The following is a 25,134-nucleotide window of genomic DNA, read 5'->3' as shown; positions in this document are numbered from 1 at the left end:
CATACAGAGACCCATAGACTCACACAGAGACCCATAGACTCACACAGAGACCATTAGACCAACATAGACTCATAGATTCACACACAGACCCATAGACTCACACAGAGACCCATAGACTCACACAGAGACCCATAGACTCACACAATGTGCCACACGTTCACGTCTCATCTCAACCGTTCCATTGCCCTGCTGCAGCCTTGCCAAGGTGTTCGTAACATCGGTCCACAAATAGCAACCGATGTAATCCTGTGTCTCTGTGTTCCGTCGCCCCCACCACCCACCTCCACCACCAGGGCTTTAAGGGACCCTCAGGATTTCCTGGAATGAAAGGTGAAAAGGTGAGTGAGAGGACTTCGTCATCGCCGTGATGGTTGTCACTGTCATCGTCATCGCTGTCCCCGTCATCACCATCGTGATTGTCGACTCGAGTCTTAAACGAGCATCCTGGGGCAGTGTGGGGAGACAAAGGTGGCCGTGCGTGTTGCTGACCACCCACCCACTCGTGTGACATGCCAGCGTTCATTGGTGCTTGTGCTAACAGTAATTGCTGCTGATCAGGCTAGTGGGGGGGGGGGGGGGGTGTCCTTGTCTGTGTGTGTGTGTGGCCTCAAATGAGTACCTGGTGCGGTGTGTAGTAAACATTTTGCCACTGGGGAGACAAAGGCGGCCGGGCGTGGTGTTGGCCACCCACTCCACTCCTGTACCTTCATAGGCGCTGCTGCTCACTAACAGCACTTGCCCCAACAGTCTGTTACAGGGGGGGGGGGGGATCTTTGTCTTTGTGTGTCTTAGGGGGACACTGGGTCCTTAGGCCGGGATGGTGTTGGGGGGGACCCTGGCCCTCCTGGGCCCCCCGGCCTTCCGTCCATCATCGTTGTCCACCGGGAGCCGGGTGACGACTGGAGTTCCATCAAGGTCAGAACTCCTTCACGTCGTTATCACCATCATCATTTTCACCATCATCGTCGTCGTCGTTGTTATCACCACCATCATGTTTGGTGAAAGACTCAACACAGAAGATCCCCTGGCGTGGTTTGATTTCCCACAACGCTGATCGTGGTCCGCCCCATACACCGCACCATCCACTGCACAAACCGTTGCAGCACTAGATGCCGATAGCTGATGATGCACAGATGGGAAATTAAAAACTCTCCAGTAGTGGTGTGGCGACTGTGGTCATCCACAACAGAGGGCATAGTTCAACGCGTAACGACGCAATGCCCCGATACACGAATACCAAAGAGACATCACAGCGACGAGGACGATGACGATCGTGATACAACGACTCCGCTGGCTCCTGCTGGCTTGGCCACCTGCATGTGAATTTGTAGTTGTTGCTCTGCATCGACATCAGCCATATGGAAGAAGATTGGTGCCATCCTTGTCAAGAGTCATTCTCGTCACCATCATCATTGCCGGAATTTTTTGTGATCCGCGTCATCATTGTGATCATTATGCCTATCGTCGTCCTCACCACCACCATAGTTCTGTTATTCTGTCGCTGCTTCCAAGAGGGATTTTGGTCGTTGTCATGAAGTGCCTACCGCTACTGCGCACGGGGCCGAGACGCGGAAAGGCGGGGCCTAAAGAAGACGGGGTGGGGCCTTAAAAGGAAAGGCGCGGAGCCAAAAAACAAGGAAGAGACAATTGGGGCCTAAACCGGAAGGGGGGGCCTAATGAGTAATGGGGCGGGGAATAAACAGGAAGGGGAGGGACCTAATGAGTAATGGGGTGGGGCCTAAACCGGTAGAGGAGGGGCCTAATGAGTAATGGGGTGTGGCCTAAACAGGAAGGGGGGGTCTAATGAGTAATGGGGTGGGGGATAAACAGGAAGGGGAGGGGCCTAATGAGTATTGGGGTGGGGGATAAACAGGAAGGGGGGGCCTAATGAGTGATGGGGTGGGGGATAAACAGGAAGGGGAGGGGCCTAATGAGTAATGGGGTGGGGGGTAAACAGGAAGGGGAGTGACCTAATGAGCAATGGGGTGGGGAATAAGCAGGAAAGGGCCTAATGTGTAATGGGGTGGGGCCTAAACGGGAAGGGGAGGGGCCTAATGAGTAATGGGGTGTGGCCTAAACAGGAAGGGGAGGGGCCTAATGAGTATTGGGGTGGGGGGTAAACAGGAAGGGGAGGGGCCTAATGTGTAATGGGGTGGGGCCTAAACAGGAAGGGGAGTGACCTAATGAGCAATGGGGTGGGGAATAAGCAGGAAAGGGCCTAATGTGTAATGGGTGGGGCCTAAACAGGAAGGGGAGGGGCCTAATGTGTAATGGGGTGGGGAATAAACAGGAAGGGGAGGGGCCTACAGAGCACGAACTTCCCTGTCTGTTTCAGGTAATAGAATCTTGTGCAGTTGACTGCAAATGCATTCCTCAACAGGTCACCAGACTTCAGTAGTTGGTACGGCTGTTTTAGTACAAGAACAATGGGCATGCATAATGCCCCATGCATAATGCCCCATACATAATGCCCCATGCATAATGCCCCATGCATAATGCCCCATGCATAATGCCCCATGCATAATGCCCCATGCATAATGCCCCATGCATAATGCCCCATGCATAATGCCCCATGCATAATGCCCCATGCATAATGCCCCATGCATAATGCCCCATGCATAATGCCCCATGCATAATGCCCCATGCATAATGCCCCATGCAATGAATCCCCACTTGGCGCAAGAAGAGCACACAAGTGTTGTCACCACATCTTTCCCTCTATTTAAGGAACGTAACACGAGGATTTATCCATGAATCTGGCTGTCACCTGATGAAGAAGCGAGTTGTAATTACTGGCAAAACGTCGTACTCAGATTGTAAATGTTGTGGCTTTGTTCTCCAACACACCGGTGTGATGTACTAGTTTACTACACTATACACTACTATACACTACACACTAGTGCTGTACTAGTAATGTTCTGTTAACGTGACAAACCTTACTAGTTGGCTGTGTCGGGTGGTGGCGGGTTTAACCACACATTTATATATTTATGCGATCTCACCCCAAAAAAACTCGATTATGTACAGTTGACTCTCGATTATCCGCACCGACGGGGAGGACGCCGTGGAGAATTAAAAATCGCGGATAATCCAAAAAATAATAATTCTGCGGATCTCTGTGCCAAAAACTAACGATCAAACGATCAATGCACGTGCTCATTGATAACACTTCTCTGCTCCCGTGCAGAAGCCTCCACGCCACTAAGTGGATGACAGCAGAGCCACGCCAATCAACATCAATCAATCTCCGCCCACCCTTGTAAATATATTGAAACTACTGGACTGTAGAGGAGATCACATAGATTTCGGATTAACCATAGCAATATATTTGTCCGGTTTAAGCATGTCACTTGCAATAAACATTTCAAAGCATAACATTGTATCACTTTGTTTAATACAAATTTGGGCTTAAGGGAAATCTCAGGTGCGCAGTTAATCTGCAAATCGGATAAACTGCACGTGGATAATCGAGAGTCTACGTAATTAAATATCTTCCCGTCTATTTTCTGTTTATCTCCCCACAGCAAAGCAAGTTCTACACGACGCTCATTGACAATTGGCCGGTAAGAATAAAAAATTTTTTATATCATCATCAGTAGCAGGTGCAGTAGCAGAATAATCATAATCACCCCCCAGATGTGTTATCTTCTTTGTTGCATCATCATCATCAGCGGCATGATGATCATCAGCAGCTGTACCAGCAGCATAATTCGCACCTCGGATTATATATGTCAGGGTCGACTACGTACAGTGCGAAAGTTCATCATAATACATCCATTCTTGATTCCGTGCGAAAGGTCTCTATTTGGTGTTTGAACATCTTAACGCCTGTTTTATTGCCAGAAAGGATAAAACCTATTCTCATATTTTGATACTGGCAAAAAGGTCCCATGATATAGCTTTATCTTCCATTACATCATCATCAGCAGCAGCGGTAGCATCAGCAGCAACGATAGCAGCCAGATGACTAATGACTACACGCGAAAAAAAACGTAACGTTCATTTTTGGTTCCGCATTTAATTTGCATAAATTCCAGCTCTGAGAATCAAGCACGTGGCGTTGGCAGCGATGGTGGAAAGTGCTGCCCCCTACCGGCGCATATTTGCCCATGACGTGAAAACTGAAGTTTAATTGGCTCTGTCGTTAGCCGATGGAGGCTTATAGATGAATGAATAGCAACAAACATTATAACTGCACGGTCTAATGTATAATCATAATATTGGCCGTGAAATCTTACGTGCATATATATGTCTATATAGACGAGAGGTAACCCGTTCCTGTGTTGCGGGATGTCTGCAAGTTGCAGGGTGGGTTTCCCGTTCATCACCGAAAATCTCAAAACGCGGCAAGCGGTTCAGCGTTCATTTTATTTGGAGAGGCGTAGCGGCGGCAGCGCCATTGTGTTTAAAGACGTCGTTACTCACCCACAGAAAGCCGCAGCAACACGACCGCCGCCACTCTACGATAGCCGGCGCCGAAACTGCCACACACCCTCCCCCCCCCCCGCGTGGGCTTGTGGGAGCCTCGGTACCAATAGAGTGATTTTATTTGACATGTACGTCATCGGAACGGAATGGGAAGGTTAAAAAAGAAAACGTGACGCGCGCGTGCAGAATGCGAAAGGGTAAATCGCTCGTTTTCAACGTCGCTATTTTGTGTTTCTCGACAGAGACATCAGGGCCCTACGGGCCACATGGGGAGGACAGGGGATGCAGGCTCCAGGGTGAGTACTGAGCTCTTGATGCCCCCTGCTGCTGTTGGGGTTTACCATTCACGGTTGCTGAGCGCAGGCCCGGTGGCAGCGAGGAACAAGCAGCGCCGATGAAGGCGCGGGAGTTGCTCGAGGGGGCGACACGTTCATAGAATCGAGAAACGAGGCAGGAAGTGTTATGGGCCACGGTGTGGCATGTGGGTGGGTGGGCGGGCGAGCATGTCGGCGAGGTACCGAGTAGTTGAGTGGGTGGGTGGGTGATGGTCGAGGTGTGTTGCTGTGAAGGCGGGTCAAGTTCCCGTGAGCGGTGGCCGTGTTCGTAGCGGCAGCAGAGCGATAAGAAGGTGACTGACCACCGCTGAGTGGGTGACTGGAGTGAGTCAGGGAGTGCTGAATGATCGACCGCCCTGACTGATAAACTTCCAATAAAACTGTATACGCCGTTAGCCCTTGATTTCCCACAGGTGATTTATCCATGGTTGCGAATTAACCGGCACTCATTCGTGCCCTCCTTTGAACGCTACACGCTGCTGTCTTCATGGTAGAGGTTTTATTTGTTTGGAATTTAAACTACATACCCGTCAACCCCTTATCAGTGCCGACCTTATTACAGACCAATTAAGACCTTATTTGTCACCCAGCGCCTTTCTAAATCTCAACGTTCATCCTACAGTCCCATCACAAGGGAGAAACATAAACAAATAGACAATAAAATGTGTCCGTATTGAAACGGCTGTACGCTTTATGAACCTGAAAACTCAATTTCCCTTTACAACAATACCGTATGTGTGGGCAGGTTTGGGGTTAGAGCGCACGAGCATAAATGTGTGTCGTTAACCCCGCCAACCACCAGACGTGGCCAAATGAGTAAGGTTTGTCTCGCGAACAAAACGTGGCGCAGTTACTAACTTAAGCGCACACCGGTTATGTGTTGGAGAGTGAAGCCAACAGCATTTTCCAATTCGAGTAACCGTGACGTTTTGCCAGTGATTCCAACAACAACAACCAACTTCGTCGGGTTGAATTTGCCCGAATTGTGAAGAATAATATCGGTCGCGAAAGGCCTCTACGTCTCAAAAACACCGGTACCGGTTGTTAGCGGCTCCTCCTCACTCGGTGTTAAACTGCCGTCTTGGTTATAATTCGTGCAACCACGGAGCGGACCATTGTGGGCCACACACCCCGTTGGTAATGTTGCCAGCTCTCAGCTGACCGTGACCTGCATTCCAACGTTCCGTTTTTCAAATATGTAAAGGTCGGACAATCACCCGCGGGTGGGTTTTTGTTTTTGTTGTGGACTTAACGACCCTCAACTCTCTCTCTCTTCCCCAGGGACCGCCGGGAATTCCGGGAAACGACGGAGAGAAGGGGGAGCGAGGCAGGCCGGTGAGCCGAATTGTCTCAGCCCACCTATTAAACACCGTACTCGAGGTTTTTGGGTTACATCACGGAAATATAAATGTGTCGTTAAATTGTAAATATCGTGGGTTTACTCTCCAACACACAACAGGTGTGCTGTACTGTACTGTAACGAATTAATATGTTTTGTTGACGTGATAAACCTTACTAATTGGCTGTGTTGGGTGGTGGCGGGTTTAATAACATTTATATTTACGCGATCTAACCCAAAAACCTCAATTATGGATAATATTGGTTGCGAAAGCCTACTAGGTGTTAATCCGACTAAAAAAACGATTGACAAGTTGTTGTCATTCATGACGACGATTCGCTAAACCCCTCATGCTAAATGTGATCTGTTCCGCGCGAGCAGGGGGAGTCGGGCCTACCAGGCCTCACCGGGCCTGCAGGCCGGCCCGCGCCCGACGGTATCCAAGGCGACGACGGCGAGCAAGGACCCCTGGGGCCGCCCGGAGAGCCCGTGAGAAAATGCCTGTTTTATTTGTTTATTGTATCGCTTGCTTTTTATAACCCTTTCCCACTCCCTTGACGTACATGCAGACATACGTCATGCATTACCGATGACGTACGCACGTTCGTAAAATAGCGTTATCGGTACCGAGGCTCCCCCACTCGGCCACGCGGGGGAGGGGTGGGAGGGGCACGCGGCACAGTTTTGGCGCCGGCTATGGTAGAGTGGCGGCGGTCGTGTCGCTATGGTTCTCTGCGGCGAGTAACGACGTCCTTATAGAAACAACGGCGCTGACCGCCACTACGCCTCTCTAAAGAATGTTAACGCCGAGCCGCTTGCCGCGTCGCGAGACTCGGCGGTGAACAGGACCCCACCCAGCCACACTGCAGACGTCCTGGACACACGGGGAAGGGTTCAAGACCGGTGCCTCCATCCTGTCCAGACCACGTGGTGTGTGTGTGTGTGTGTGGTGCGTGCGTGGTGCGGGTGGTTATTTGTGCCCTAGGGACCGCAGGGAGACAAAGGGGAGAGAGGGCCACCCGGAGAGAAGGGAGACCAGGTGAGTTTGGTTTATTTTATTCTTTATTCATTGAAACGTCTGAAACTCCCTTGAGATGGAACTTCTCGTTTGTCAGGGTGTTAAGGGTGAGCCGCAGAGGGATACAGCAAGATGGTGATAATGATGATGATATTTGCGGTGTTCATGATGATGATGGGAGTAGTGGTTTTAACAGTGATGCTGATGATGATGGTGATAATGATGGCGATGACGATGTTGGTGATGATGGTTGTGATGATGATGATGGTGATGATGATGGTGATGATGGTGATGATGATGGCATCTCCCACACAGGGCTACCGTGGTGATGTTGGTGATGTCGGCCCAAAGGGCGAGCAAGGACCCAAGGCGAGTGGCTGTCCACTCCGTGCTGTCCACTCCGTGCTATGTGCATCTGTTGTGGGGAGTGGTGGCACAGCAGGTAGCGCACCGCTGCGCTACGAACCAGGTGACCCGCGAGTTCGATTCCCGTTCACGGCCACGATTATCTGAACCGGTGCTGGGCCTCTGCCCTAGGTCGACTCAGTGACCGGTGCGGTGAGTCAACATCGCCACTGGGCAGACAAAGACGGCTGGCCGTGGTGCAGGCCACCCGCCTTCCCATGCGGCCGTGCTGGCCTTCATAGGCGCTGCTGCTCCTCGTTCACAGAGCGCACACACACACAGTGGGAGCAGTCGTCTGCCCCCGCACTCCTTAGAAAACTTGGCAAGATCCAACCTCAAGAATCGTCTGGAGGCTCTCCGAGGCTCCGCGGGGTAGAGAGGTTTATACTCGATCGGTGTCCTCGTCTTCACGTAACACTTGCAGTGTGGTGGTTGAGACGACAGTGTCTGATGGATCAAATCACCAACACGGATCGGCGAGTTGTCGCGCGGATGGACACGAGTGTCTGTGGCTGACACGTCTAACCATCGCTCTCGCTCGCTCTCCGCTCACTCCCTCACTCGCTCTTTCTTTCACTCACTCTCCCACTCACTCACTCTCACACACTCTCTCTCTCGCTCGCTCGTTCTCTCTCTTTCGCTCGCTCTCACTCTCTCACACACTCTCACACACTCTCTCTCTCTCTCTCGCTCACTCTCCCACTCACTCTCACTCTACCGCTCACTCTCACACACTCTCTCTCACTCTCCCACTCACTCTCACACACTCTCTCTTTCTCTACCTCTCGCTCGCTCGCCGTGTGTCTTTGTCGGCGCAGGGAGAGAAGGCTGAGCCCGGGCTGCCGGGAGCTCTGGGAGCCGTGGTGAGTTGCGAGAGGCCGAGACCCGTCGCTGCATTCACGCAAGAGATTAATCACTGGGGTTGATGGATCACACAGAGATTACTCTGCGATGCCCCACCCCCCCCCCCCGCCCCCCGTTATGGATACACTGGGACTCAGTTGGTGAATGCTACCCACCACCACCACCACCACCCCACCCCCCCCCCGAAAGACGAGATGTTAACCACCTCGCCTGGTATACAGGAGGTCGTGTGTCTGGGGAGCGGTCGTGTAATGGTTAGCACACTGCGCTTCGAACCTGGCGACCCGGGTTCGATTCCCGTTCACGGCCAACACCGGTGACTATTAACCTGAAACGGTCCTGGGCCTCCCCTAGGTTGACTCAGCCCAAAATTAGTACCTGGTGCGATGTGTAAACATCGCCACTAGAGAGACAAAGGCGGCCGGGCGTGGTGTTGGCCACCCATCCCCTCATGTGCCGTGCCGGTCTTTATAGGTGCTCGCTAATAGCACTTGCCCCTACAGTCTGTTAAGGATATATGGGGGATCTTTGTCTTTTTTGTGTCTGTGTGTGTGTGTGTCTGTGTGCGTTTCTGTGTGTGTGTCTGTCTGTGTGTGTCTGTCTGTGTGTGACCGGCTCCAGTTTGGCAGCGGAGGTCTCACTCCGAATCAGTCGAGCGCCAATTTCTTTTCATCGGTTGCGTAATGCTGTGTGGAAGCTGCCTGGTCTGTCGCTCCGCACGAAGCTTCAGGTCTTCTCGGCCACAGTCATTCCCTCTCTTCTCTACGCTTGCGAAACATGGACCCCCAAAATGGAGCATCTTCGCCGGTTAGAAACATTTAGGCTGGCCTGCCTACGATCCATCCTGGGTTTAACCTGCAGGCTGGATTGTGTGAGGAGCTTACAAATCCTTGAAAGAGCTGGGCAAAGTCCCATCGGTGAGCTCCTCCGGCAGGCAAGGCTGCGTTGGCTGGGTCATGTAGCCCGCATGCCCAGCCACCGCATGCCTAAACAGCTTTTGTTCGGCCGGATCGAGGGGGCTAAACGGGCACAGCACGGGCTAGAGAAGAGATGGAGTGATCTGGTACAGGAGGACGTGGAGCTGAGTGGACTTGCCGATGACTGGTACCAGCGGTGTCAAGATCGGCCTCAGTGGAGGAGGCTCGTGAAGGACGCTACTGGGCAGTTGGAGGCAGTCGCCCTCCAACAACAACGGAGGGCGGAGGAGCGACGCTCACAACAACGAGCGGAGTGCCGGGTGGCTAAAGCACAGCAAGTTGGCACAGTAGGGGGCACAGGTGGTGCATCAGCCAGTCATCTCGGTAATCTCCGTCAGTCGACCCGTGGCACCTGGGTCTGCCCCGTGACCTGCCAGCGGGCGTTCGACACTTCACGTGGCCTCAAGGTGCACATGGCCTGGCACAAGCGTCGTGGTGACGTCACTGCCACTTAGTGGCGAATGGCGGTTGTTGTTGTTTGTGTGTGTGTGTGTATGTATGTGTGTGTGTCTGTGTGTGTGTTCACATCTCTTCAGGGCCCTCCCGGCGTCAAGGGAGTCGCTGGGCCTGCCGGTGCCACAGGGCTCCCCGTGAGTGACCGCGATTCACAACCAGCGCGGCAAATCCTCCTCCTCCTCGTTCCCCCACCCCCCTCCACGCACCTCCAATCAGCTGACGGTTCGCTCCGTACGCGCGACGGGAGTTCAACGTGCGCGTGTGTGTGTGTGTGTGTGCGTGTGTGCGTGCGTGTGTGCGTGTGTGCGTGTGTGCGTGTGTGCGTGTGTGCGTGTGTGCGTGTGTGTGTGCGTGTGTTTGTGTGCGTGTATGTGTGTGCGCGTCCCGGGACGCGTGCCGCCGCACCCGCTGCGTTTGACCACCGGCGCACGGCAGCACCGAATCACAAACTCGCTCGGCACGACCACGGCGCTGCTGACGTGCGCGTGGAGCCGTTTTAGGTTCAATGCATTCGAATGCTCCGGTTACCTCCCTTGCCTGGTGTACAGGAAGTCGTGGGTTCGATCCCGACCCTGACGCCTGCTGCTGTATATTGGAGTTTTCGTGTCTCTCTTTCCCTCTCCACCACGGACACGTGGATTATTCCGCCCGGGTCCTGCCGGTTTTTTCCCTCCACGTGTAATAATGGACGTCACGCGATGATGACGACGATTATTTGGCCCCGCTGTGAATGTCCACGCGGTGACGATGAGCCACTTCGTCGAGCCATCGCTTGTGGCGGGAGCCAGGTCGCTTCTGAGAGAGCGCCACGTCGCCGCTCAATGGGGCCTTGCACCCGGCAAAATATAAATTAGTGGTGAGCCTGAGTTCCCCACCACCGCCATCACCGACAACAAAACCGCCACCACCATCGCCACCACCGCCACCACCGCCGCCATCACTGCCACCAACGTCACCGCCACCACCACCGCCACCACCGCGCCAACCTCAGCCCAACCTTTCCCAGAAAAGCGCAGATTCCTGGAAATGCCAATTGACGGACGAGCGGGAGACCGCAGTGGCAGCAGTGACAGCCACTGCGTGTGTCCGTCCGCCTGCCTGCGTGTGTGTGTGTGTGCGTGTGTGTGTGTGCGTGCGTGTGTGTGTGCGTGTGTGTGTGTGTGTGTGTGCGCGTTTGTGTTTGTGTGTGTGCGTGTGTGTGTGCATGCGCGTGCGTGTGTGTGTGCGTGTCTGTCTGTCTGTCCCGCCACGTGCCCGTGGCTATGAAAGGACAATTTTCTCTTCCCACGTCCACGCCACTCACCGTGGGGCTGGCGTGCCCGTGGCTTGACGCGAGTCTCTCGTCTGCCCGGCTCGCTCAGTTCGTGTGGGGGAGGTGGTGGTGGGGGACGCGGGGGGGGATGGGGGTCGAGGCGGGGCGGGGGGTTTCTCTTCCCAACGTTAATGACATTCGTTTGTTCCCCAGGGGGATTACGGATTCGTGGGTTTGCAGGGTCCCGCCGGAGTTGAGGTGAGTCCTTCCTGCCCCTTGGTGCCAATGTGTCGTGCATGACGCCGATTCATTCCTCTGGTCGTTCGTTCGATGCAGTCATTCTTTCTGATCGTTTGGTCATTCTTCCCGTTGAGTCGTTCATTGCCTCGGATGATTCATTCAATTCCTTTGGTTATTCATTTCTTTGGTCATTTATTTAATTCTTCAATCGTTTTGTCATTCGTTTAGACACATGCATTGAGATGATTTAGGTTATTCTGGCTGCTATAAATGTCCAAACGATGGGCCACTTTGTTGAGCTATCATTTGTGGTGGCCAGGTCGCTTCTGGTAAATAATTTAATGCCTCAGTGGGCTTTGCCTGGTAGGATGGGGATGGTTTAGTGTGGTGTTGTGTTTGTGTGTTGGGTGATTTGTGCACCTTGCGTGTACTCGGCACTGCTGTCGTGTTGATTGTTGTAACGTTCTTTGCCCGTGCCCCGACTGGACATCTGTGAGAAAAGAGCTTTATGGCTCATCGGATTCCTCCTGCAGTGTAAATACAATAGTCTGATTCTGATTATTTAGTCAAATACTGTGTATGTTCATTCATTCATTGAGATCAGTCTTGCTCAGGTTTGTTTTGTGACCATTGGAGATGCGATGTGTTGGTTGGTCCTGAGAAGGCGTTGACGCTTTGCCCGTGAGTTGTGTGTCGCGTGATTTGAGTGTGCGGTGCTGGCCACCCACCCCGCCTACCCCACCCACTCCATCCACCCCACCCACCCCACCAACCCACACCACCCACCCCACTCACCCCACCCCACCAACCCACACCACCCACCCCACCCACCTCACCTTACCCACCCACCCCACCGACCCACCCCACCTGCTATAAATGTCCACACGATGACGACGACGATGATGGCGGTGGTGGAAAGTCGCCCCTTCCGTTGGGCTATCATCTGTGGCCAGGTCACTTCTGATAAAAACAAAACTATTTTACATAGCAGCTCAGTGGGCCTGACACCCAGTAAACATAAATAGTAAATAGTTAGTCGAGTTAGTCCCTGCGTGTGTCTTGTCTCTCCCACCCGTGCCCCTCTGCGTGGTCTCTGTGTGTCCGTCGCCTCGTCCGCAGGGCATGATGGGGCCCCCCGGTCCAGCCGGGGACCCCGGGGTCAACGGCTCCCAGGTGCGGGTCACCGCTGCTGACCTCAACCATCGCCCCCCCCCCCCCCACCGTCCGCCTCCTCCACCACCTGCCTCCTATCGCTGCCTCCTATCGCTGCCTCCTACCTGCAAATCAGTCGTCGTCGTTTCACTCACATAGCTCCCCAAACACACGTGAGAGCTCTTCTCTGACACAGCGGCCGTGGAGCTCCCCATTGTCCGGGGAGGCTCAGTGGGACACGCGGTCAGATGGCAGCCCCCCACGCTGTCAGTCAGCCCCCCACTACCCACGTAGCCCCCCACTACCCACGTAGCCCCGCCCACTACCCAGGTGGCCCCGCCCACTACTCATGTAGCTCCACCCACTACTCAAGTAACCCCACCCACTACTCAGGTAACCCCTCCCACTACTCAGGTGGCCCCGCCCACTACTCGAGTGGCCCCTCCCACTACCCAAGTAGCCCCGCCCACTACCCAGGTAACCCCGCCCACTACCCAAGTAGCCCCACCCACTACTCAGGTAACCCCTCCCACTACTCAGGTAGCCCCTCCCACTACTCAGGTGGCCCCTCCCACTACTCAGGTAACCCCTCCCACTACTCAGGTAGCCCCTCCCACTACTCAGGTGGCCCCTCCCACTACTCAGGTGGCCCCGCCCACTACCCAGGTAGTTCTGCCCGTGTCAATTAGTCAATGTTTTTTTGGAGATTGTTAAAACATTTACATTCAAATATATGTAAATATATACCATTTGTTGTATTCTCTCTGGCTGCCACAGGGCGACAGGGGCAGCCCTGGGCCTCAAGGACCCAAAGGACCCCAGGTGAGATGCAACCTTCCCAAAGGACTCAACCGCCCACCCCCCGCCGTGCTTATAGGAGGTGGTACATCCCGTCGGTTCCATCGGTTCAGTCGGTTCCATCGGTTCCATCGGTTTAGTGGAGGGACTGCAGCGCAGTGGCGACGCTTACGCACGTACGTACACACGCACGTACGTACACACGCACGTACGTACGTATATACGTATTATTTTTAACTTCTTTTGCACCGCACGTAGCCACCCCTGCTAATCAGAGGCGCGGGGGAAGGAACAACAAACGAAACTAAAACACGTCCACTGTGAGTGAAGCAGACAGCGACGTAGTGACAGCAGCAGCAGCATCACGGTCGACACACGCCGTGGGATTCACCAGGGCGGCTTAGCGATTCGAACCACGGACCCCCACCCGTATATATACACACATAGATACACACATATGTATGTATATATGTGTGTATGTATGTATATGTGTGTATGTATGTATATATATATGACGTGTGTTTTTTCACACCGTTGCATGTTGTGGTTTTCCCCCCCTGATGTCTCCCCCTTTTATTTTTGTCATTTCACTTCCAGGGTCCGCTGGGAATTATGGGAGAAACGGGGCCACGTGGGGCTACAGGGAAACAGGTTCGTTAAACCCTTTCCGCTCCTGAAGACGTTACACGTGTACGTACGTGCATGTGTGTACGTACGTGCGTGTACGTACGTCATCGGTACCGAGGCCCCCACAAGGTCACGCACGGGGGGTGAGGGGAGGGGGCGTGCGCCACGGTTTTGGCGCCGGCTACGGTAGAGTGGCGGCAGTCTCGTCGCCACGGTTTTCTGCGGCGAGTAACGACGTCTTATTAGAAACAACGGTGCTGACCGCCGCTACGCCTCTCTGAAGAAACCCACGCCGAGTCGCTTGCCGCGTTCTGGGACTCGGCGGGGCACGGGACCCCACCCAGCCACCCACCCCGCAACTTGCAGACGTCTTGGAATCGCAGGGGAAGGGTTCAAGACCGGCGCCTCCATCCTGTCCCACCATCGAATCGCTTCCTCGCAGGCCCCGGCCCTCTGCTGCCCGTCTGCCATGGGGCAGTTGCACCGCCTGCACACTCGACAGCCGCGCCACGGTTCCTGACTCGGGCGATCGAGCGAGCGAGCGGACTTCAACTCCACGCATTGAGATTAATTACTTTTCTGCTGTAAATGTGCAAATGATCATTTGTGATTGCCAGGTCGCTTCTGAAAGAGAAGTGAATCACCTTTGTGGGCTTTGCCTGGTTAGGATGGTGAAGTTATATTTGCACGTGGTTGGGTGATGTGTTCACCTTTCTTGCACTTTGCACTCCTGTAGTGTTGTTGTCACGTTCTTGCCCTGTGCCCCCAACTGGAAATCTGAGAGAAAGAGATTCATAGCTCATCGGATTCCTCCATTGTAAATAAATATTCTCATTTTGATTTTGACTTAGCCCATCATCTCGGTGGGGGTGGACAAAACGAGAGTACCACCTTTTTTTGGGGCGGAAGTCAACGACGGTTGTCCGATGGATGGACTCGCCCCCGTCGTAGGAATGTGGAATGCCTGCGAGAGTGAACGAATGCTGGGTGGCGTGCGCGTTACGAGTTGAAGCAGTAATAATAATAACACGTTTTTATTCTCGATTTCGCTTCTGCAGGGCAGGGGCGGCAGCGATGGCCCGCCTGGTCTCAGAGCGGACGAGGTGGGTGGCCAGGGAAACCCTCGGTTTGAGCATCTTCACACAACTGCTGTGTTATTGCCTGAAAGGCTCGACACGTGTTGTTATGTTTGCACGCGTTGATGCTGCCAGCAAAGCTCCCAAGGTGCAGCTGCTCATCCCGAGCTACAAATGCCCCGACACGTGTGGCATTGCCCTGGTGCTGCCCGCCTTTCGGTGCTGTTCTCTGGTCTGACACTGGGAGTGAGACTAGGCCATCAAGATAACGCATTATATAAATATCAGATTCGTGTTTTTGTTCGCCTGTTCTCACCACAAGCACTGCGTGTGGTTAATGCAGTAATTTATTCCTTGCAAAAGGTTTCTATTTGGTGTTTGAACATCTTCACACCTATTGGTTAGATACAGTGTAGTGTTATTTGAGGTTGCTTGTCGCCTATTCTCGAAGCAGCCAATTGGTTGATCAGCCGATTGAACGACTCATTAGCTGACTGATGAGCAGGCAGATTTATTTACCAATTCACCAATTGACCAACTGGTCCATTGAATCGCTGATTGTTTTGTGAACTGACCGACGACTGATCGAATGATTGGCATCGCTCGGTGACCGATTTGCCCGACATGTATCGAACGATTTGTCTCCCCCCGTCTCGGTTGTCACCCAGGGCCCACCCGGGGTCACGGGAGAGCGAGGCGAGGATGGCGCTGAGGGCTACAAGGTGGGTGGGATGCCATCGGTGTCCCTCGAAAGAGCTTTGCGGCTCATCGGATTCCTCCAGACTCGAGAAAAGATTCTGACTCTGGCAAACCTCTATCCCGCACGGCATGACCCCTCCGCTCGGTGCACGTGTCGACCCGCCTCTCTGTCCATCCACATGTCCGTCCATCTGTACATTCATTTGTCTACATGTCTACCCATCCGTCTGTCGATCTGTCCATCCATCTGTCTGCCCATCTGTCTGTCTACCTGTCTGTCTGTCCATCCATCTGTCTGCCTGTCTATCTGTCGATCTGTCCTTGATCTGTTTGCCAGCCTGTACGTCCATCCATTCATCTGCCCATCATCCGCTCGCCTGTCCGTCCATCTCTCTGTATGCACAGCCATCGGTCTGTCCAGCCTACCCATCACACTGTCCATTTGTCCGTCCGAATTTCTGTCCGTCAAGGGGCCAACCATGGAGTCGGTACGCACAAATCTGTCACAACTTGACCCCTGCCCCCCTCCCTGTAGGCACGTGGACTGTTTACCCCCCCCCCCCACCACCTGTGTAGGTTCGCTTGACGCACCCCCCGCCCCCCCCCGAATCCTATAGAACGGCCGATATTTAATCCACGCAAAAACGATAAAGGGTTAATAATATTGACGTGTTTCAGCAAACATAGTCCACCGCCGGCCTATCTAACTCATTTGAAGGCCAATGTAGACAAATTATTATCGAGCCTTTACCCCCCCCCCCCCCCCCGTTTCCTATGCGTACATTGTCAGTAGACCACCCATACGCAAGCTACGCATTTGGGTTGACCTCCCCCCTCCATGCGTACGGACTCAATGGACGTCCCCTAATATCCCCGTGTGTCCCCCAGCAGCTACCCCAGCAGCACCCCGTCTGTGTGTCCCCGCGTCTGTCCTCACGCCCACGTGGTCGCCCTGCACACGCCCACGTGGTCGCCCTGCACAGGCCCATGTGGTCGCCCTGCACACGCCCACGTGACGCTGCCTCGCTCACGTGATGCAGCTGTCTCTGCTCCGATGTCCATGTTGGCCCCTTGCTGCTACTGTCATTTTGAACACTTAACAGCAGCAGTAGTAACAGCACCAGTAGTAGTAGCAGCAGCTGTAGCAGCAGCAGCAGTATCATCAGCAGCAGCAGTATCATCAGCAGCAGCAGTATCAGCAGCAGCAGTATCAGCAGCAGCAGTATCAGCAGCAGCAGTATCAGCAGCAGCAGTATCAGCAGTATCATCATCAGTATCATCATGAGCAGCAGTATCATCAGCAGCAGTAGGAGCTGACGTGGCACGCGCTGTGGCTGTTTGTGCGCCACTGGCGTGCAGGGCGTGTCCGGCTTGTCTGGCGTCACCGGGCCACGTGGCGACAAGGTGAGAGACACACACGCACTCTCACACACACTCACACTCTCACACACTCACACACGGGGGGGCTGGGGGGTCGAGGGGTTCCTGAGCAAGCGCCGATCGCCCCTCCCGGTTTGATTCCGGGTCACACCGGCGCCTCGTTTTCGAGCGCGGCACAGAAACTAAACAGTCGGTTCGGCTACTGCGGAAGGCACGCGGAGCGAAACGTCTGACACCGTACCCGAGCGACACGCGGCACAACCAGGAAAACGTCGCCGACCATACCTCTTTGGTTTTCCTTTTATGGCCAAACGGTGTTTTTGATGAATGTGTTCACTTGATGTTGGTCACGGGGTTCTTTGATACCTCTCTCTGTCTCGCTCTTTCCCCATGCCCCCCCCCCCTCTCTCCCCCCCCCCCCCCCCCCCCCTCTCTCTGTCGCTTCCCCCTCTCTCCGTCTCCCCCCCCCTCCGCCTGCCTCTCTGCGTGTCCCCAGGGCCTCAAGGAAAGGAGCGGCCACCGTGGCGACGTGGGAGAGAAAGGCGATCAGGTGAGTGGCCCCAACGCACGTGGCGCTCCGGGCACCCGCTCGCCTGGGTTCCCTTCCTGCCTGTGGGGCATCGCCATTCGCGGTGGCCGACTCCCGCTATCGACATTTGAATCACTCTGAGTTCTACCACGCGCAAGCAAAGAAGGGTTATAAAGGGACGCCGCAGTGGCTCGGAGATGTCAACTCCCTCGCCTGGTGCGCAGGAGGTCGTGGGTTCTTCGTTCCCGGCCCCGACGCCTGCTGCTGTATATTTGGAGTTTGCGTGTCTCTCTCCCCGTGGTCGCGTGGATTTCTCTCCGGGTCCTCCGGTTTTCCCCGTCCACATTTGTAATCGACATCACGCGTTTAGAGTGTTTGGGTTCTACACATTTCCACGTGGTGATGATGATGATAAGCCACTTCGTTGAGCTATCATTTGTGATAGGTCGCTTCTGAAAAAGATTTACACAGCTCAGTGGGGCCGTACACCTGGTACAATAAAACGTGGTCGTAGTTTAATCCAGAGATTACCACTTGGTGTTTAACCAGGTGAGTGAATAAATGACTCGGCGAGTGAGTGATTGAGTGAGTGAGTGAATGGATGAGTGCATTGAATGAGTGGGTGAGTGAACGAATGAGTGAGTGGGTGAGATGGTGGGTGGGTGAGTGAGATGGTGGGTGGGTGAGATGGTCGATGGATGAGATGGTGGGTGGGTGAGATGGTGAGTGAGATGGTGGGTGGGGGAGATGGTGGGTTGGTGAAATTGTGGGTGGGTGAGTGAGTTGGTGAGATGGTGGGTGGGTGAGATGGGGGGTGGGTGAGATGGTTGGTGGGTGAGATGGTGGGTGGGTGATATGGTGAGTGAGATGGTGGGTGGGTGAGATGGTGGGTTGGTGAGATCATCCACCGCGTCACCCGCTCAAGTCTCCGCTCCATCGTGTGTGATCTCGGTGGCACGGCGCAGTTTCCCCGTTGGATAACGAAGCGCTCTGTGCCCCCCCCCCCTTCCCAGGGTGTCCCTGGCTGGAGGGGCCCCAAGGGATTCTCCGGCTTCCGGGGTCCGGCTGGCCACCAGGGATTCCCGGGGCCCAAGGGGAGGTCGGGCCCAGTGGGCTCCACGGTGAGGAGCTGTGTGAGCGTGTGTGGTGTGAGTGTGTGGTGTGAGTGGTGTGTGTGTGTGGTGTGAATGTGAGCATCTGTGGTGTGTGTGTGTGGTGTAAGCGTGTGTGGTGTGAGTGTGGTGTAAGCGTGTGTGGTGTGAGTGTGGTGTGTTTGAGTGTGTGTGTGTGGTGTGACATAACAACAGTCTGGACCACTGGACGGGTTCCGCATGATTGGAAGGATGCCCTGGTGGTCCCCCTCTTTAAGAAGGGGGACCGCACAGACTGTAACAACTACAGGGGCATCTCACTCCTCAGTGTGCCGGAAAAGTTCCTGGCAAGGATTATTCAACATCGCCTTGCCAGGCACCCTGAGGAGAGGCTTGCGGAGCCCCAATGCGGTTTCAGGAAAGGGCGGTCCTGCACAGATGCCATATTATCTGTCCGTCTGCTACAGCAGAGGTGTAGGGAATTCCAACAAGACCTACATCTCTGCTTTATTGAGCTGGTCAAGGCCTATGATACCATCAGTAGGCCTGGGTTCTGGGTTGTTCTTCGTGCTTTCGGAGTCCCTGACCCTCTGCTCACGATCATTAAGGACCTTCATGTTGGTGAGCGGGCCCGGGTAAAACTACGTGGCCGGGAGTCAGAGCCATTCCCTGTACACCTTGGGGTGCGACGGGGATGTCCTCTGGCTCCCACATTATTTTACATCTATTTTGACCACGTAGTTCGTGAAGCCTTCAATAGCTGTACCGAGGGAATTTCCATTTGGTACAGATATAATGGGAGGCTGATCGATGCCCGCGTGCGATCAAGGGATGGCTCCCTATTGGTCAACCACGTTATGTATGCAGATGAATTGGTAATAGCTGCTCATTCAGAGGAGGAGTTGGAGACGCTGCTGCTGAGACTGGAGCGTGCCACTAAGAGGTGGGGCCTTACCATTAGCCCCACCAAAACTAAGCACCTGCCTGGGTATTTTGTACCATCGGACACTCCACCCCCACAACTCCCAATCTGTTACTACCGCTGCTGCTTCCACTGCTGCCACCACTGCTGCTGTGCTAACTTTGGTGTTTCTCTTTTTCCAGGGGCTGGAGGGGCCCATGGGGGCACAGGGAAGGAAGGGGAAATTGGGCCCCAAGGTGAGCATCACCACCACCTTCGTCATCATGCCCTCCACACGTGTGTATACACGTGTGGCGAATCTGTGCACGTGTGTGCATGCATGTGAATTTGCGAGCGGTGGCGTAGCGGTTAGCGCTCCGAACCCGGCGGCCCGAGTTCGATTCCCGCTCACGGCCATCTCCAGTGACAATCATCTGAACCGGCCCTGGGCCTCTGCTATGTCGACTCAGCCTTAAATGAGTACCTGGGCATGGTGTGTAAATATCAGCACTGGGGAAGCAAAGGTGGCCGGGCGTGGTGCCGGCCACACCACCCCCTCGTGTGCCTCATTGGTGCTGCAACTCGCTAACGGCACTCGCCCCAACAGTCTGTTACAGGCTAGTGTAGTGGTTAGCGCGCTACGAACCTGGCCACCCGAGTTCAATTCCCGCTCACGGCCAACACCAGTGACAATTATCTGAACCATTCCTTGCTCTCCCCTAAGAAGACTCAGCCTCAAATAAATAGCTGGTGCGATGTGTATACATCGCCACTGGGGAGACAAAGGCAGCCGGGCGTGGTGTTGGTCTGTGTGCCGTACCGGCCGTCATAGGTGCTCGGTAACGGCACTTGCCCCAACGGTGTGTTAAAGGCTATACGGGGGATCTTTGTGTTTTTGTTCATCCATTAGGGAGACCAGGGCGTGATTGGCTCAAAGGGCATCTCAGGATCTCGAGGCGTCCGTGTAAGTGGCTCTGCGATCGCTTCCCGACAACCGGGCATGCGCACACACACACAGACACACACACAGACACACACACAGACACACACACAGACACACACACAGACACACACACACAGACACACACACACAACAACAACAACCGCCATTCGCCACTAAGTGGCGGTGACGTCACCACGACGCTTGTGCCAGGCCATGTGCTTGTTGAGGCCACGTGAAGTGTCGAACGCCCGCTGGCAGGAGGTCACGGGGCAGACCCAGCAGGTGCCACGGGTCGACTGACTGAGACGACTGGCTGATGCACCACCTGTGCCCCCTACTGTGCCAACTTGCTGTGCTTTAGCCACCCGGCGCTCCGCTCGTTGTTGTGAGCATCGCTCCTCCTCCCTCCGTTGTTGTTGGAGGGCGACTGCCTCCAACTGCCCAGTAGCGTCCTTCACGAGCCTCCTCCACAGAGGCCGATCTTGACACCGCTGATATCAGTCATCGGCAAGTCCACTCAGCTCCATGTCCTCCTGAACCACATCACTCCATCTCTTCTCTAGTCCGTGCCGCGCCCGGTTAGCCCCCTCTATCCGGCCGAACAAAAGCTGTTTGGGCATGCGGTGGCTGGGCATGTGGGCTACATGACCCAGCCAACGCAGCCTTGCCTGCCGGAGGAGCTCACCGATAGGACTTTGTCCAGATCTTTCAAGGATTTGTGAGCTCCTCACACAATCCAGCCTGGTTAAACACAGGATGGATCGTAGGCAGGCCAGCCTAAATGTTTCTAACCGGCGAATATGCTCCATTAGGGGGGTCCACGTTTTGCAAACGTAGAGAAGGGAGGGAATGACTGTGGCCGAGAAGACCTGAAGCTTCGTGCGGAGCGACAGACCAGGTAGCTTCCACACAGCGTTACCCAACCGATGAAAAGATATCGCCGCTCGACTGATTCGGAATGAGACCTCTGCTGCCAAACCGGAGCCGGTCATGAGCACACTGCCCAGGTGTGGGAAACTCTCCACTGCCCCATCACTAATCGGGAGTTGTGGGGATGGAGTGTTCGATGGTACAAAATACCCATGCAGGTGCTTATACACTACACGACTATACACTGCACTATACACTACACTATACACTACACTACACTATTATACACTGGGCTCTATGGAGGCCGTCATTAGTCGTGAACAGGGCTTCTACTGTACTGACATTTCACCTTTAATGCCGCTCCAGGGACGGACCGGCCAACGTGGGCTCGTCGGCTTCCCGGGGGCTCCGGTGAGTTCACTCGTCTATAGCCGGCCACGCTGCCATGGCAGCCATCACGGTGTGGTTGTCAAGGCTGTGATGTCACGGCGTGGTTGTCAAGGCTGTGATGTTACGGCGTGGTTGTCAAGGCTGTGATGTCATGGTGTGATTGTCAAGGCTGTGCCGTCACGGTGTGGTTGTCAAGGCTGTGATGTCACGGTGTGGTTGTCAAGGCTGTGATGTCACAGTGTGGTTATCAAGGCTGTGACGTCACGGCGTGGTTGTCAAGGCTGTGATGTCATGGTGTGGTTGTCAAGGCTGTGTCGTCACGACGTGGTTGTCAAGGCTGTGTCGTCACGGCGTGGTTGTCAAGGCGGTGTCGTCACGATGTGGTTGTCAAGGCTGTGTCGTCACGATGTGATTGTCAAGGCTGTGCCTCCGCAAGGTGGTTCGGCCGCGACGTCCGACGTTTCGCTTCGCGCACCGGCACCTTCTTTTTCGGGAATTGAAGCGAGGCCCTTCGTCCGCCAGTACGTGCGGCGTGCACCGTACGTTGCACTTCTTGTGCACCGCACGTAGCCAACCGTGCTAACCGGGGGCACAGGGGAAAGACAGCAAACCAAACACAAATAGAAATTACACAGAAAGTATCTTTCCATCGAGCTGATGATTTGTAAGTGCATCACAGCTCCCAGTGGCTTCCTGATACCGGAAGGAAGAACGTTCCAGACGGGCGCAAAAGGGCGTCTGAAAGTGCCGCGCAATTTCCGGTGACCACCGTCTTTGTCCCGACGGCCGAGCCAAAAGCCGCTGCTACCGCTGCTACTGCTGCTGCGAGGATGACGAACCGGAGTTCGCGTGATTTACGCTGATGAGCAGCGTGGTTCATTCGTGGCAAATCGACGACGACGTCCGACATTTCTCTCCACGCTGCTGTGCTGTACGGGAGTGACGTCCATCGCATAACGATGAGTGTACTAGTGAGTGTACTAGTCCCTTACGCAGACGATGCAAAAACAAACCCGCCACTAAGCAAATCAAGAACTAAAAGATGAACACGCGAATGGCGAGAGAGAAAAAAGTTGCGCGTGACAAGAAAAATGTATCGTCAAAGAGGAAATCAATGAAAATAATTAAATAGATCCGTTGGTCTCCGTGCCCCCAAGACCGCAATCCCAACGTTTCGCCGGATTCTGGAGAACCTTCACTGGAGGGGGGGGGGGGTTGGTGGCGCAGTTGTCAAGAAGAAAGCGGTGAGCCGGTTGGCCCACGATACAAAATGGCGGTGTTCGCGTGGCGTCGCCGTGCCCACGGACATTCCAGCCGAGACCGTCGCCCCGACACCGTCGACCCGTCGACCCGACACCATCGCCCCGACACCGTCGCCCCGACACCGTTGACCCGTCGACCCGACACCGTCGCTCCGACGCCGTCGACGGCGCTCAGGGACATCGACTCGACCACGGAGTGGGGGCAGACGCACGGAGCGGCCCCCCATCTTGAGACGTGACAATCCTTATTCGGTTGACATGTAGCAGGAACGGAAAAAAAACTTCTAAATGTCGGGACGGCCGGCGGACGCCGTGACGAGTTGAGTTTCTTTGTCGCTCGGTCGGGGGTCAAACCGCCACGAGGAAACACTGAGCGCCGCACGTGCGGCGGAGTACGAGGCGGTGTGTGCGTGTGTCCGGCAGGGCGAGAAGGGCACGGGCGGAAGGGAGGGAGCGGAAGGAAAACCGGGTACCCAGGTTCCCATGCACCCATCCCTGCTGCCACGCGGCACTCACACGGCGAACACCGCACCCACGCGGCGTGCACCTGCACCGTGCACACACACCCGCACCGTGCACACACACGCACCGTGCACACACACCGGTATACACACACCGTGCACACACTCGCACCGTGCACACGCACCGTGCACACACACGCACCGTGCACACACACCGGTATACACACACCGTGCACACACTCGCACCGTGCACACGCACCGTGCACACACACGCACCGTGCGCACACACGCACCGTGCGCACACACGCACCGTGCGCACACACGCACCGTGCGCACACACGCACCGTGCGCACACACGCACCGTGCGCACACACGCACCGTGCGCACACACGCACCGTGCGCACACACGCACCGTGCGCACACACGCACCGTGCGCACACACGCACCGTGCGCACACACGCACCGTGCGCACACACGCACCGTGCGCACACACGCACCGTGCGCACACACGCACTGTGTGCACCGCTTTTGCACAATTCCCATGCAAACCACTCGCACAATGGTACACACAACACACACAATACACGCTGCGTTCACGCCCACCGCTCGTCCACCACTCTCACCTTGTCCACCACGCTCACCCCTTGTCCACTACGCTCACCTTGTCCACCACGCCCACGGCTTGTCCACTACGCTCACCCCTTGTCCACCACGCTCCTCGGTGACGCGTCTCCCTGTCGCGTCTCCCCCTGCAGGGAGCGCCCGGAGTGACGGGGAACGCGGGGAGGAGGGGGTTCAGGGTGCGTAGGTGCACGACACCACACACACAACAACAACAGAAAACAACAACACCACACAACAACACCACAACAACAGCAGAAAACAACAACACCACATAACAACACCACAACAACAACAGCAGAAAACAACAACAACACCACACAACAACAACACCACCACACAACAACAACAACAACACCACCACACAACAACAACAGTAGAAAACAACAACAACAACAACACCACACAACAACAACAGTAGAAAACAACAACAACAACAACAGCACACAACAACAACATCAGAAAACAGCAACAACAACAGTACACAACAACAACAGAAAACAGCAACAACAACAGCACACAACAACAACAACAACACCAAACAACAACAACAACAGAAAACAACAACAATACCAAACAACAACAACAGAAAACAACACGACCGGCTTGACTGTGCAGTCAACTCGATGACACCAGCCCTAGTGACAGGACACACGTCGCGTCGTTGCTGCTACCCAGCCGTGGTGGCGCTCGCGGTGGTGATGATGATGATGATGACAGCGCTGTTTGCGTTCAGTGTGATGATGATGATGTTTGCTTATGATGATGAAAATGATGATTCTAATTATGATTCTCCTGCTGCTGATATTATCATTCTGATGCTGATGCCGTTCATTGAAAATGAATGATGATTCCATCAATGACTATGATGATGAATGTGTAGATTCTGCTTTGCTGATGATATTGATGCTGATTTGGCTACGACTAATGATGATGCTGCTGCTACTGCTGATGATGATGCTCCTGCTACTGCTGATGATGATACTAATGCTGCTGATGATCATGATGCTGCTGCTAATG

At 54.6% G+C, this 25,134-nt stretch overlaps 2 protein-coding genes across 2 annotated transcripts; both read left to right on the top strand.

Annotated features, from left to right (window-relative positions):
* Positions 1-294: 294 nt before the first annotated feature.
* LOC144736559 (uncharacterized) lies at positions 295-7,662 on the top strand. Its single transcript, XM_078619110.1, has 8 exons — positions 295-338; positions 793-915; positions 3,525-3,563; positions 4,671-4,724; positions 6,045-6,098; positions 6,484-6,591; positions 7,088-7,141; positions 7,436-7,662. Exons 1-8 carry the CDS (start codon positions 324-326, stop codon positions 7,631-7,633), a joined length of 645 nt encoding a protein of 214 aa, XP_078475236.1. The 5' UTR covers positions 295-323; the 3' UTR covers positions 7,634-7,662.
* Positions 7,663-7,738: 76 nt separating this feature from the next.
* Positions 7,739-23,487, top strand: LOC144736558 (uncharacterized). Its single transcript, XM_078619108.1, has 15 exons — positions 7,739-8,388; positions 9,903-9,956; positions 11,288-11,332; positions 12,434-12,487; positions 13,244-13,288; positions 13,862-13,915; positions 14,950-14,994; positions 15,636-15,689; positions 17,026-17,070; positions 17,543-17,596; positions 18,589-18,696; positions 19,771-19,824; positions 20,478-20,531; positions 21,747-21,791; positions 23,456-23,487. The coding sequence occupies exons 7-13, from the start codon at positions 14,966-14,968 to the stop codon at positions 20,491-20,493; spliced, it is 360 nt and encodes a 119-aa protein (XP_078475234.1). The 5' UTR covers positions 7,739-8,388; positions 9,903-9,956; positions 11,288-11,332; positions 12,434-12,487; positions 13,244-13,288; positions 13,862-13,915; positions 14,950-14,965; the 3' UTR covers positions 20,494-20,531; positions 21,747-21,791; positions 23,456-23,487.
* Positions 23,488-25,134: the final 1,647 nt, after the last annotated feature.

The sequence above is a fragment of the Lampetra planeri genome, chromosome 61 (genome assembly GCF_965212315.1).
Source record: "Lampetra planeri chromosome 61, kcLamPlan1.2.h2, whole genome shotgun sequence".
In the NCBI taxonomy this organism is placed as follows: domain Eukaryota; kingdom Metazoa; phylum Chordata; class Hyperoartia; order Petromyzontiformes; family Petromyzontidae; genus Lampetra; species Lampetra planeri.
This window is presented reverse-complemented; position numbering and strand designations above follow the sequence as displayed.

Excerpts from the sequence above, each read along its gene's own strand:
- LOC144736558 (XM_078619108.1), top strand. The coding sequence starts at position 14,966 with ATGGCCCGCCTGGTCTCAGAGCGGACGAG. Across the intron at positions 15,690-17,025 it reads ATGGCGCTGAGGGCTACAAG|GGCGTGTCCGGCTTGTCTGG; the intron begins GTGGGTGGGATG and ends ACTGGCGTGCAG. Across the intron at positions 17,071-17,542 it reads CCGGGCCACGTGGCGACAAG|GGCCTCAAGGAAAGGAGCGG; the intron begins GTGAGAGACACA and ends GCGTGTCCCCAG.
- LOC144736559 (XM_078619110.1), top strand. Across the intron at positions 916-3,524 it reads ACGACTGGAGTTCCATCAAG|CAAAGCAAGTTCTACACGAC; the intron begins GTCAGAACTCCT and ends ATCTCCCCACAG. Across the intron at positions 6,592-7,087 it reads TGGGGCCGCCCGGAGAGCCC|GGACCGCAGGGAGACAAAGG; the intron begins GTGAGAAAATGC and ends TTTGTGCCCTAG.